Genomic DNA, 14840 nt, shown 5'->3' with positions numbered 1-14840 from the left:
TGCCTTCTTGAGGGGTGCCAGACAGTCGGAGCAGTTGGAGATCCATCGGTGGAAGTTGTGTAGTGAGATATTAGCGTTGGCGGATATCCGCAGTGTAATAGTGCTGAGGAAGGCAGTGAGATGTTCTTTGGTGACCTTGTTTCAACTACAGAGGGCAGGGAGATAGGTGGTGTACCGTGGGTTTGGTGAAGGCAAAGTGCACACAGTTGGTCCAGAGGAGTTCAGAGGTGTGGCTGTAGATGATGATTTTGCTGGCGAAGACTGAGTCGAGCGTGTGTCCTGCTGCGTGGGTTGGAGAGGTGGCTTGCTGCTCGAGTCCTATGTTGCTAATGTTCTCCAGTAGGGATGGGGTGTTGTGGTCATAGGGGTTGTCCAGGTGAAAGTTGAGGCCGCAGAGAAGAATGTAATCGGTGTATAAAAGAGCATGAGGTGCGATGAAGTCGGTGATCATGTCGGTGTGGGGCCAGGACGTCTGTAGACGAGGGTGCCGTGGAGGGTGGTTGGTCTGGATCTGGAAGTGGAGGTGGAGGTGTTCCTCCAATGGTATGGCTTAGAATTCAAAATGCAAAATAGATCGATAGGCTTGGACAATGCTTGTACACGTAAGAAAAACAAAATGCTATTCTGAGCCGCGCCACTAGATGCTGGGTTCTTGCTGCTTAAGACCTGCAACTTCATTCATGGTTGGACGTTCTTGTGATGGATCCAGAAATCTGCAAATTATGCACCACAACACTAGGAGCGTGGAAGAAAGTGCTCAGTGGGGGAAGGTCAGATGAATGCTCTTTTTTGCTGCAGACAATCAGGACCTCTGGATCCTGCAATAATGCCATATCTAGGTATTTTGAACGTACCTCATAGATCCAACATTTAGCTTAAGTGCCACTACCAATATCTAAGCCACACCACCTTTATTGCTACATCTTTTTTTAAGTTCTCTTGAAAACCTATCACTTGTGTCTGCCAGAGGCCAGAATTCAGCTCCACACCGCCATACCTAAAACACTAGCCCAACTCCGTACCAATCATGGTAACACCAAACCTCACCAGTTTGGAACTGCAGCATTATCCCCAAACATTCCCTTTAAATATGTCAGTCTTCAGACTCTCTCCTGCTTCTAAGCGGTTTGTAAGCTGCTGAAGAACGCAAGGCCTGGAAGAAGAGGACACTCATGATGAGCCAGCATCAGCCTCTGGAACCTTCAGACAGCCTTAGATGGTCAGTTTACTCACAGCCTTGGCCCTAAGTGAGGGTACGTCACGTGCTAGAACGTGCCATTTGTGGGACGATTTTCCAAGAGCAGAAATCTGGGATCGCACTTCAATTGCAGAAATAACATGCCATCTTTTATCTTGGACAATCTACAAAGCATCTTTTTCAAACTAAAACCTGTTCAGGGTTTATCTTCTTTCAGCAACAAAAGGGATAATTTATATAAAGAAGTTATATAAATAAAGAAGGCATGTGCGTTACAACGAACTAACGGTATTTTGTTGAGAAAGAGAGACACCTTAGAAGGAAGGCCACTGTTCAAGTAGAATGGCGGGTAAAACAGGGTGAAAATAAATTGAGCCACTGCAAAAGCCTTAAACCTTTATGAAGAGAAAATAAATTATTTAAAAAAAGAAAAGAAAAACAAATGGAAGGAAGGCAGCCAGGGCGATCAAGCTATAAAACAAGAGACATCTGCAAATCCCCTGAGGGAAGGAAACCAGTCTTAAGGAATTTTACACTGGCCTTTTACACTGGAGTAGCCAGTCTTTACAGGATTGATCAGTGGCGTCAAAAGAATGGCCAGCCTCTGTGGGCGAACGTAAAACATTAAAATCATGATTACACACACATTGGGGTTGACTGGTCTTTATGAGACAGTGAGCAGACATGGCATTACAGAAAAACAACCATACACAGTTCCAAGAAGATAATCATTCTCGTGGTGAGACTACGATAACTGAAATTGTAAGCCCCGCATCCTGCAGGATCAAAGAAGCATGTGTCACTAGGCGAGGGCGAGTGGCCACAGTGATCACCAGAGAAGAGGACTTCTGGCGTCTATGGTGGAAGGAGAACCAGTCGTTACTGGGGAGAAGTGTAATGGAATGATAACCAGTGCACCCGATTTAATCAAGACCTCAATGCCAATAGGGGCCAGTAAGGATACAGTCATGTGCGTCTGTTGTGGACAGACAAGCAGTCAGCCTGGGCAACTGGGCCTGCTCAGGAATCATCCCTTGGCCGGAGGTAGCCTGCATTAGCATGAAGTCTGTAGAGTTATCTGAGAGGAGGATACCCCAGACCATGATATCATTGCGCCGGCGTTACACCTTGCTGCATCTTCTTCATCAGTTCTTCGTCCTGCAGGGACAGCTCAGTTAACTTCTTGCCCATACGTTCATGGATGTCCAAATACTTGGATACGCAGCGATCCAGGCACACAGACTCTCCCTTGGACAGCTCAGCTTCCTTGTAGTGCGGCGGGACACACTTCCGGTGGCAGGCATTGGTCATCCTGAAATGAAAGAGCAGAGGCAGTCAGAAGAGGAGAGAAAGAGGAAAATCTGTGGGTGGTGGGTCAAGAAAGGGTCAGAGACTGACATGTGACTAGGAGAAAACACTAGGAAATGACACAGACTGCAGTTGGAAAGAGGACTGGACTGGTGGAGAGAGGAACTCCCATGAATGGGGGAACTTTAAGGAGGTGTAGAGACAGATGAGAGTGAAATTCAGATGTAAATCAAAAATAGAGGCAATGGGGGCAGGCATGCTCAAAAAGGGGGTATATGGAAAAGGCAGAGACTCAGAAGAGATCAGAAATACACGTTGAAGAAGGGATAATATGGGCAATAAGGCAATACATGAAGGCCTCTCCAGATGTTTGGCGGAGGAAGGAGGCATTTCAGAAGACAAAGGGTAGGAAGCACCAGCCATTTGATGGAGCTGGGGCAGAGAGGTGCTCTTAAGAGGTGAAAAGAAAACCACTGAATGGAGGATTCAAGCTGGTAAGATGATCTCTTGATCTCAACAGAAACAAGCCAGTCAGGTAAAAGTGGGCCGGAGTGCTTAAAACCAAGGACCTCAAAACAGCGTTTCTCTCTCCCGTTTAGAAAGCTCTAACCGGTTGCGTGATTTTTATTGTCCAAATCTAGCACTGAACCTCACAACTAAATGCTCCTAGGAAATAAGTGGAAAGGCATGATTGCTCTACTGCACTTTTGTCATGAAAGGGATAAAGCCATTTGTGAGTCCTAACTCAGGTCAAACTTCTTCAACATGGTCCGAAACCCATTCCCCAATGTTTGCCATCAGTGTCTAATGGAAGCTACCTTAAGATGGTTCATAAAGCAAGACTTCCCAAACCACTCCCAAGGCCATAGAAATGTAATTGATTAATAAGTCAGACTTTTGGGTGGATGGGAAATGAGAGTAGATTAAATAACCAGATTATCTACTATAAAATAAAAACTGAATAAAACTGCACACAATCCTGCATACAAACTGAAACCAAGGAAAGGGAATGTGTAAAGGATCAGGTTTTGGGCAGCTGTCTGGAACCATTTACATTCTTTAGTACACATCCAGACTTCGTACCTGGGTTTGCGTCTGGACCATTCAGAGGAGGCATTATGAACTTCCTTCCCGACCATTTCATGCAGTAGCCAGGCTCATGTTCACGCATTTATTTCTCACTCACGAATGCATTAGTGGGATATGGGCCACACCCTGCTGTACCACACAAAGCACTGAAATTTGGCAGCCCCACATATTCGGTCACCTGGCTCCATGCCGGCGATCCCAGGTTCCAGTTCATGGGCTTCATTTGACAGCTTAATGCATGCTGGAAGTTGTAGTCATGTGTTCTGTTGAACCAAGTAAGCTAACAAACCTAATAATGCTATATAACACAAAAGCCCAGAACCGGAAATATGAAGTCAGGAAGCCTGGGGCAAAATAATGTTTGGAAACTTCACTCCAGCTCCGCAACTGCGGTCATCTCTCCAGCAGTCTCTGCGGAAACTTCTCTCCACCTCCTCCACTGCTGTCATCTTTCCAGCAGTCTCTGCGGAAACCTCTCTCCACCGCCTCGACTGCTGTCGGTCTCTGCTCAAGAACACTGCCCTGTCCACTGAGCCCCTCTGTTCATTCAACAACAACTTAAACACATACTGGAAAAACTAAAGCCACTATTATGTTCAAGGGCTAGTTGACAGCATTCTCCACAGGGCCATGTACCAATAGTGCCCAAGGGCCCTCAATACAATTGCATCCCAATTGGATAAACATGTTGTTTACTTTGAGCACTTGACTCTCCTGGGGTAGTGAAGCCGAACAATCAAGGATTACTCTTAAATGGGCCACAGGTTAGAAACTTCGATACAGACAGACACCGCAACCTACACATGAAACAGCGCTGAATGTCTAGTCAGTAGTACAGCTTCAAAGAAGAATGGGACTTATTTACAGATAGGTAAAACAGAACAAAATAGGATTCATAGTGGAAACCATGTGTTCTAGATTTTATACTGTAGGATTTCTAGAACATTGCCCCTATGGCTAATGGTATCCTATAGGGTTGTACTCCTGTCATTCTAGGAAACTTTCGGGCTCAATGAGTAGGTCAGAGGCATCAGACAAATAGAAGTCAGTTTAGTAACCTTGCCACGATATGCCTCACCCTCTCTTACAATAGTCTCTAGTTGAATCTCTCTGCTGCTTCCTTAAAAGCCCACAATAGTAAAGGGTCATTGCTCCCAAAACTCAGTGCCCAAAGAGCAATAGTCCAAACCAGGTAGGTCAATGCTACGGAGACAGCGCTGGCGTCCACATCACTTTACAATCGCTTATGCTGACCTCGTCCAAAGTCCTTTTCTTCCTTTAGGCAGCTCCGTCCATCACAGCGTCCAAGCTCAGTTCACTTCACACAAATATCTAAACTTTCACCTAATGGGCTTGAAGTCTCCGTGCGCTCTTCAGCGCCTCACTGCAAATGACCTTGCTTATGACCATCATTGTAGTCTGGATAGGAGTACTAACCACACGTAGCATTTGCCATTTTTAGGCATGTATCACCACTAAGCAACCAAGCAGTTCACTTCTGCGCAGAAAAGTTGATCATTGCAACAGCCAACCTGTGGGTTTCCCTCAGTGGTCCTCACCATTGGACGCTTTCTTAACTGATACCAGAACCTGACCTAACCTCGAGTGCCATGTTCCCAAAACATCCATCAGCAGTTGGGTGGCTCGCTGCGAACAGGGCCATCTTCAAGTTTCTGACTCTAGTATTCCAAGTAGTCAATGGCTTATCCCCTGGCTTGCCTGCTGATTATTTTAACTTCCCACATCACAACCACGAACCCACGTCCACCACACACAACCTTCTGATCATGTTCAAACCACTCTGTCCAACATCTAGGTTCTGAAAAATCCAGCTTACAGGACCCTTCCACTGGAACACAGGCCTCTGGACGTCTGACTGTCCTCACTCGGGCGATGTTAAAAACAGCTCAAATGTCCTTTTAATGAGACCAGAAATGAAAGACCATCTAATGTTGTTCAAAGCACATACCTGTAAACAGATATATGGTGAAACTTCACTAGCTTCTTTACTGATTTTCTGAAGCCATCGATGTCTGTTCAATTCGGCATGGCACCTAGGGCACTTATGAGACCCTTAGCTCAAAAAGGCCAATGTCCATCTTTTCCAGTGGTATCAGAAGCGTGCTGCTTGAAGGGGCAAATTCTTCCACCACCATGTAAAATCAGCCCCTAGCTAGACGGGCAAATACTATTTCATAAAGACAGCCTTGTCTACCCTTAGCAGCGAGGTGGTTACTTCTGAGAATGTGTGTTAGATATCAGCAGTTTTACCACAAAACCTGACTCAAATTATTCAGTAAGGCTCCCAAACCAATTCTGTGAAATGACAAAGGATTTAATGATTGAAATAAAACTAAAATGCCAAAATTAGATCAGTCAGTGAACAGATGAAGAGCTTCAAATTAACAAGTCCATTCCGCACTTCTCCCTTCCTTCTGCATGGACAGTCAATAAAAGTTCCTGAACATTACAAGAGGCCAGTGAAAGCTTCATCTCAGTCCGGTCTATTCTGACCCATCTACTTGGGCCCATTAGTGATGAGCATTTGTTTTTGCTTAGCACAACTTATCCAGCTAACATGTTCAGCAGAGGTAATCTCTTCAACTTAAAACAGTACTATATACTGTACTCCGGATGGAATGGTGCGTTACTTACTTAATTAGACCCACACAGCAAGACAATTAAGAGCTTGTACCACTATGTAACAGCACAAACTGCCAAAATGATGCGGATAAAAATGGCATGTCTCCCAACTTAACAGAACTGCCTTCACAGGTACTGGCCACAATGTGATCCAACAGGCCAATGATGTGGTTTAAAATTAATGGAACGAGTGAAGACAAAGTTCGATCTTTAGAAGAAGCTACCTAAAATACTCCAGTACCCATCAAAACCAGAGGAAGGAATCCACCCTGTTATAATGGATCCGGTTATGTAAGGGGTTCTAGTGCCTGTGGTAAGTAGACTCTGCTGGCACGCATGGCGGGTAAGGCCAATGTGTACAAATTTGGGTGATTAATAATGCGGTTATCCCAAGCGTCTGTGTGGTCCCCAACCCTGCCACCATCCTTTCTTGTATCCCCACAAACACCTAATCGTTTACGGTAGTTGCTCTCTGTTCCTCTTGGTTTTCCATCCCTATGCAGGAAGAAAGGCAATGACTCTTCTCAATCTCATTCAGAGTATCTCAACTTGTGTTGCCCTATCTTACTTCAATCTTTTCTCAAGCTCTAAAGAAAGATCTGAACATGCTGGTGTTCTCCCCTCCCCCTCTCCCGGGGTTTCACATGACATCTATTACTCTAGATCACTGCAGGTGGACTCAATCTATCACCTCAACAGATTGGCTAATAAGGGGTATAAGTCTTCAAAAGAGAAATTGGCTTTCTGCAAGTGTGATCTCTTGGGCATGAAATCTCCACTGGTAAATACCGCCCGCTCTGTGACCAAGGTGGAGCCATTCATATGATGCCCCACTCTACCTTTTTCCTCATGTACGTACTTTTCTGGTCATGGCTGTATACTGCAGGCATTGGGTGCTGGGCTATGCCGACATGGCAAAGCTGTTGTAAGACGATGTCAGGAAAGATATTTGTGATCCATCGCAGTGGTCCAATGAAGTCAAACTGTATTTGAACAATTAAACAAGCATTCATTCCTGCATCCGCTTCAGGATTCCCAGATTATGCCAAACACTGTAGATTGAATTGTCATGAACATAACCAATTTTCTATTGGAGTTACAATGGAATCAGAAAAGGCCCATAGCTTATTACTCCTCGATCCAGGACCCAGTTGCGGCCCGGCTCTCACCAGGTTTATGGTCTGTGGCGGAGTCTGTGGTTGCACTCCTCCTAACTACTAAAACTGAGCACCCTCTACAGCCGGATTACACAGCTATGAAAGGTTACTGTTGACCACTTACCGTATCACTTTGGCTCGGTCCCTGGCTCTGAACCCTGCCTCTTTAATGCCCATCGGTGAGGAGGGGAGCCCCATGACAGTATTCTTGTTATTGGCCCAGTCACCACACTCCATGCTGATTTAACAGATGTGCCTATTGTGAACTGATGTAATCTGTTTACAGAATAGATTTCAGGATTAATGGTGTCCTAGTAGCTGTTAGGCTGTAAGTACCAGTGTATCAAACTGAGGAAAGTTGTTGTTTGCCAAATATATATATATATATATATATATATATATATATATATATATATATATATATATATTTTATTTATAGACTTTTGCATAGCGCAAGCTTGACCCGAAGGTATCAAAGCGCTTTACATAGTTGGCAAAAAAGAAGAAGTTACATGTGGGATAGATACGATTACATGGGGTGAGCACAGATACATTGCAATAGTGTGTACCAGAAGTAAACAATGGGCAGCAGGAAATTTGATCTAAAGGTTCCGAGCAGTTGCGGTAAGGGGTGTCAACTTAAGGAACCACTGTAAGTAGACGCAAAAGTACTGACGCAACGTGGGCAAAAAAAAAAAAAAGCATATAGGCATAACGGGATACATAGATACCTGGCGACAAGTGTAGACCAGAGAAATATAGTGGACATTAGGATATGTAAGCGATATAGTTCTGAGGTAGTTCCGATAGAGCGTATCGACTAAGGTACCAGTGTACGAATAGGCTAGTAGTGCGGACGTGAAATGTGCAGATAGGCATATAAGCATAACATGATACACAGATACATGGCGACAGTGAATACCAGAACCATACAGGGACCGTAGAAGTGAAGCTAACTATGTTTGCGTAAAAAGAGCAAAGATAAGCATATCAGCACAGCATAACATATAGGCATATGATAACAGTGTAGAACCATTGTTGGAGTAGAATATCAAAAGAGCATGAAACGGCATGGAATACTAGTGTAGGCTACCAGTGCACCCCAGACATAAAACAGTGGACTGCCAGAATATCAGTGTGGATTGCCAGTGTAGCCAGGTCGCACACCAGCGGGGGGGAATCGAAGGAGGTACGTTTCACCCGGACAGCGTCCGTGAGCCCCTACAGCTAGTCTCATCCCCGCAACCGACCTACAGACAGGGCTCGCTCTGCGTGGGCGGAGCGAGCCAGGCTGTCTTGTGCTTCACCCAAGTGGGCCAACCTTCCCGGTTGTCTCACAGCACTGCACAGACATCAGGGAGTCATAGTGGTCGGTACTCGTCACAGAGGGCTAGTTGAGCACCGTGGAGGCTGGTGGAGAGTTCTCCTCACATCGACTTGGCTGCCCTACTCTCACCATACCCCACTCCTGCAAGTCACAGGCCTGCAGGAGGTCAGTAGAGGCACTGTCCTTTTGCTCCGGCAGTTGGACCCATATCAAAAAACCGTTGATGGGATGGGGAACGAGGTGTACAGGTGCAGCAGTACTGGTGGGCATCTGCAGGCACCCAACGGGCAGTGGAGGAGGGCAGCAGTGGGTTCTCTTAACATCAACATGGGCGCCCTGCTCTTTGCATCCCCCGATCCTGCAAGTCTTGGGGGTGCAGGAGATCGGGAAAGGCGGCATCTGTGAGCCCCCGAAACTTGTCCCAGCCCAAATTCATCTTCCTCCGAAAGAGAACAGGGTGCACAGCCGTCTTCATGCACCCGGAGGATTTACACCAACGATCCCTAGCCCGGGGGAATTCTTCCCAGGTTCCTGTCTCATTTCTTGCTGCTGCATGATCGTCACCACAGTCTGCGTTGCATCGGCTATGCAGATTGCAAGACCATTTCATTGGGATCCTGATGGGTGGTGGCTTGACTGGTGTGGGCTTTTTCTGTGCATTCGCGCCATATGGCAATCCCTAGCCCAGGCGCTCCTTAACAGTCGGCCATCTTGGACAGTCAGATGTGCTCTAGTTGAAAGTGTGTTGCTCTCCTCAAAGCCTGCACCTTAGCCAAGAAAAAGATTATTGCTGTGTACACAGATTAAAAGTTTGCGTTTGGCGTGATGCACAACTTCAGTGCTCTTAACATCTCGTTGGAGTACAAAATGTACAAAACATACAAGGCGCGCTACTCATAGACCTGGAAGGTTCTACCAATGATTAGCTCCTTAATCAAATAGAAGGTGATTGACCTTTTATTTTACTGTATTTAACAGTTCAGGTTTACTGAAAGTATAATCAAAATATAATCAAATCCATTCCATGTGTGCCATCATATCTACATTCATGGAAATATTTGTATTTTTTCAACAATGTTGCATCACATTGCATTTCATCAATCCATTTTTTTCCAAAACACAAGCTTCTTCTTTTGCTGTGGAATAGGGAATTATTCTAAGGCCTAACTGTAGTGAACCTCTTAGGACAGAGCCACCGCTCAGCCTATGGGAAAAACTGCTACGTGCAGACTCCAAATACTACAAACAATGTTTTTTAGTTGGATTTCAATGCATTTGCCTGGTGATGCGACAGGTAGTATCCCTTTGATTGATGTGCCAATCATACATAACACTTGCTCTGATCCCTTCTACAATGGGCACGGACTGCCAGAATGTGCCAGCATATCCCCCACTTCTTACCAGGAACTTGAAAAGCTTAATTATTTGGGACTGTGTAGGCCAGACAGGACTCATCTTGCACTGACTGACTCAGGACTTATCGGGGGGCACGGTAAAGAGAACATCTGAAGTGTTTTCAGTAGAAAGAGTGACTAGGATCTTATTGTAGAGACCATTCGTTACAAATCCCTCCGCAAGAATTCAGTCTTCGCACCGGACTATTGCTTCTAAAGTGTCATCCCTCAATTAGAGCTAGAATGCCTAATCAGCTCCCAAATTTTACCGCCACCTGACCTCGCCTCCGCCGACTGTAGGAAGGTGGATATCTGACTATGGTTACCCCCCAACTTTTTGCCTAGTGTCTAGCTGGTTTTTCGACTTAGTTGGCCTGAGATCCTGCCATTCAGGGTCTCAGGCTGTCTGCTCTCTCTGTAAAATGGACTCCATGTACCCTAGGTACATAACCAATTGGTAAGGATCACCTTATTGGACCCTGTACAGTGTACCCTAGGTACCCAGGGCATAGGTGTACCCTAGGCCTCCCAGGGGCTGCAGCATGTATTATGCCACCCCTGGTCTGGCCTTCCAATCAGACACAACTGGCTGATCACTCAGCTGGGGCAAGGTCGTGTAATCACCCCTTGCTTAGATATAGTATATCTATATCTACCTTATATATAGACACATGTGTACCTATCAGTCACTCCTATGGCAGGCCTTAACAATCCTGGAGGCAGAGTGCTTGGTAACATGTGAGATGGTGCTCTAGCATGAGCTGAGCCTGTCTGCAGCTTTCGGAACCATGTCCTTATAGCTGTTCTATGATATAGCCTACCATATACTCTTAAAGTGCCTTATAATCTTAAATGGTTATGGTAACTATGGTTTGGCTTTATCAAAACATGTCGTGTAAGGTGTCTAACACTTTGGAATAATACCCCCATACCATTTCTGGTGATGAGGATATTATTCCTCCCTTCTAGAGGGAGAGACATGTTAAAATCCTACTTTGCTGTTTAACTCTAACCAGAGCCTCAGCATCACAAAATGGATGCTGCTGCCACAGACACAAGTCTGACCTCCTGCAGCTGGGAGTGATCCCAGCCAGGGAGGCCTGGACAATAGGTTTCCTGCTTGGGGAGGTGCTAGCACCTCCCCAGACAGCCTTTAGTGTATTGGGGCAGGGTGGGCTGAAAGGAATGAGACATGCCTGGGGCACACAAGGTGTTCCTTGCATAGTCCAGTTCAAACCGGCGCTGGGGCACTCCAGCCCCAGCTCTGGCGCGAAACTGGACAAAGGGAAGTGGGTGTAACCACCCCCTCCCAGGTCCCACCCATAAGGCGTGACCTAGCAGGTATCCCAGCCCCCCAGATTAGTATAAGAGTGGGAGTTGGGCCTCAAGACTTTGGATTATCCTGAACCTGCAAAACTGAACAGAAACTCTGGACCTTCGACATTCGACTAAAGAAGAAGACTGAAGAATCTCCCTTGTAGCCAAGGAATGGCTACCCTGTGCAAACAGGCACCATCAAGAGACTACCCTTTGCTTTGCGACCGTTCTACGAGGAACCGACTGCAGAGCCCGACCAGAGCCTTGACTTCCAGACTTCTCCGACCCTCATCCACATCTGCAGCAGAGCTGAGATCCGTGGAGGCGACGAGCGACGTGGGACCGGCTACCTGGGAAAAGTGGCTAGTAACTTACAGCGCAGCTTCTGAGGTACCCTCGAAGTTGTGCACCGGGGATTGAGAAGCCCCAACCCCAAGCACCATCTGCACCGAAGATCAGCCCCCCACACTCCACGAGTCCTGCGTGGGGCCCTTCAGCATTTTCCTGCTTGCCGCGTCTGTCCGGTTGCTTGCCCGCTGGCTAGTGGCCTCTGTGACGACGCACCCTGAAATCTTCTGCGCTGGTTTGGCTCCTCCAGACTGGCTCCCGCTTCTCTGCAAAGAAGAAGCACCCCAGACCTTCCTGGTCTGCACCAGAAGCAAGTCCTTTGTTCTTCGTGGGTTCCGCTTGCCAAGGCTTGGTGAGTCCTAGTCCAACTTCGACGCCGCCGACAGCAAGAGCCTTCGTGGGACAGCCCGCCTCCTGGTCCTGGTCGTCCTCGACGCTTCCTGGTCCTCCTGGCTGCAGCGACAAGCTTCACCTTCACCTGCAACTCTTCACGACATCGCCTGGTTCCTTCCTGGTTCCACGTGGTCACTGGCTAGTGACCTTGACTCTGTCCCTTCTGCTTGCAGGTTTCTTCTCTTCTTGATCCCAGCCTTGGGATCCACCGGACACTCTCCCCTGACTGCCTGTCAGCATCTTTCTTCAGGCATCCATAGGAGTCGACGACGAAAACGACGCATCTTCACCCCTATGCACCCGCAGCCTGTGGGCTAGGTAACTTGGGTACTCCGGTGCTCATCAGGATAGTGACTATCCTAGTGTCTAGTTTTCAAGTCTCAACATCCTAGCTACTCCGGAAGTGTCCTAAATCTATCTATTTCTAAACTGTAATATTGCTATTGACTTTTACGCATTACGCGTGAGTGTTTCCACTCTGCACACGAATCCCGTGGGCCTCCCACTTCCTAACTAACGCTAGTGTAGTGTAGCCCCAGCGATTCCCTAGGCCTAGGCCTATTCTATTTCCGTGACAGTGGTTCTTATACCACTTACTTAGTATATGGTTTGCGTGGCCCCTAGGGCCTAACTGTATTACTTACCTGTGTGACTTACTGTATGCATTAATAAGACTGTGTTGTACTTACCTCTAATCTCATAAAGAGTGCTGAGGGTTTGATTAGAATAAATACACTTTATTTTATATATATATCTGTTGTGGTGTCCTTTCATTTGGTATTCAAGGGATTATATATGGTATCACAGCTGGCTTCACATGCCATTCAGAGTTTAGCCTAAGACTGCTCTTGTCCATGCTACCACTAGGATAGCTGGTCTATAAGGTTGACTTTACAACCAATCACCATAAGGGTATTTGGACTGATATAAGGTGTACACTATAACTAGTGACATCATACATCAGGCCAACTTCTCACACCGACGACCTAACCACCCATTATAAACACAAAAATGTCAACTTCTTGACAATGGCGCCACTCTCAGACTAAAAAAAAAATAATCAAGAAGTATCCCTTCCAGATCCTGATTCAATGAAGACCCTAATAAAGAGCGCTGCAAATTTACAACCCTTGCTGTCCCATCTCTCTCTACTTTGAGCTGAATGCCTTAATTACAAAAAAAATCTACAGAGAAAAATCAGCCTTCTTCTGAGCCCAACTTGACCTCTCCAGAAACAGATCTAAAGACCTTTTCAACATCATCAGACATCCTCTTTCCCACAACATTCAACTGATGACTTGGTTAATCGCGGTAAAGAGTTTACCAAATTCTTCTCTGAAAAAAAAATAAGCATCGAACTCTCACTTGACCCCCACCACCTCTTTCCTCACCAAAAATACTCCTTCTTCCAAAGCTGGTCCCACATCTGCCTCACCTCCAACTTATGATGGTCCCTCAAACCCACCTCCTCACTGGGCCACAGCACCAACCACAGTCACATACAACAAACACAATGCAACCTGGACCAAATCTGAAACTATCTCTCCGAAGAAGTGGTCTTCAAAATACTTGCATCCTTGAAGACAACCTTTCACCCTCGCCCCTCCTATCTTGTCAACAATCTCAGGCACATCTCCCTCACATGGACTAAAACCATTCTCTTCCTTATACTGCAGCTTTATGCCGGCTCCCCTTAAACTCAACCAAGTCACCCCCTCATCAAAAAGCCAGATGTTGACCTGAACCACCTCAAAAATTACAGATCTATAACTAACCTTCCTCTCTTTGCCAAAACTATTGAAGAATGTGTCCTCCTACAAGTGAACAGCCATATCGAAACATTCAATCTACATGACACTTTTCGATCTGTGATCAGGAATGGCTGCAGCACTGAGACTGCAATGCTGAACATCTTAGAAGACCTACTCAGACCTCTGGACGATGGCCAGGCTTGCCTCCTAGTGATCCAGGGTCTCTCGGCTGCCTTTGATACAGTCAACCACAACATGCTCCAAAACACACTCTCCCAATGTGCAGGTATCAATGGTACTGTGGTTCGCCACATTCCTAAATCAATGATCTCCCCGTATCAAACAACAGTAACAGTCCCACAAGGAGTTCCCCAAGGATCAATATTGTCGCTTACCTTATTCAACTTATATATTAGAGTCTCTTGCAACAACACTGAAACCAGACAGAACTGCCTACTTTCTCTATGCTGATAAAACCTCACTCTACAATAAAATCTCCTCATCCAAAGACATCCAGCATCTAACAACATTCTCTCCATGGTACAATCCTGGCTGACTAACAACCACTAAAAGCTTAACGCCAACAAAACCGAACTACTCCTCAACTAGCCAAAAGCAAAGTCCTACCCTGTCCATAACTGGCTTAACCTTAACTATAAACTATCTCCAACTCTGTTACATCATTTGAGATCACGATTGACAGACACCTGAGCATGAATGACCATATCAACGCCTCAGCAAAGAGCCTTCTACACGCAGAAAGACTTAATAAATGCGACAAATCACTGGTATACCAAAAAATCTATTTATCCTGATGAAATCCACACAGCGGCCAGACTCCTCTCCGGGGAGATCCGCTATGAGCCCATCACCCAAACACTCCAGGAACTCAACTGGCTACCTATCTAAGCAAGA

General features: G+C 46.1%; 1 protein-coding gene across 2 annotated transcripts in view; it reads right to left on the bottom strand.

Annotated features, from left to right (window-relative positions):
- Window positions 1–1845: 1845 nt before the first annotated feature.
- TIMM10 (translocase of inner mitochondrial membrane 10) overlaps window positions 1846–14840 on the bottom strand; it is an 88567-nt gene continuing 75572 nt past the window's right edge. For both annotated transcript variants that reach the window (XM_085651419.1, XM_085651418.1), the window contains one exon: window positions 1846–2510. In XM_085651419.1, coding sequence (XP_085507545.1) covers window positions 2306–2510 — 205 coding nt within the window. In that variant the 3' untranslated portion in view covers window positions 1846–2305. The remainder of the gene's footprint in view (window positions 2511–14840) is intronic.

The sequence above is a fragment of the Triturus cristatus genome, chromosome 4_1 (assembly GCF_964204655.1).
Source record: "Triturus cristatus chromosome 4_1, aTriCri1.1, whole genome shotgun sequence".
Taxonomy (NCBI): Eukaryota; Metazoa; Chordata; class Amphibia; order Caudata; family Salamandridae; genus Triturus; species Triturus cristatus.
Note: the sequence above shows the minus strand (reverse complement) of the source record. Positions and strands in the feature narration are given on the sequence as shown.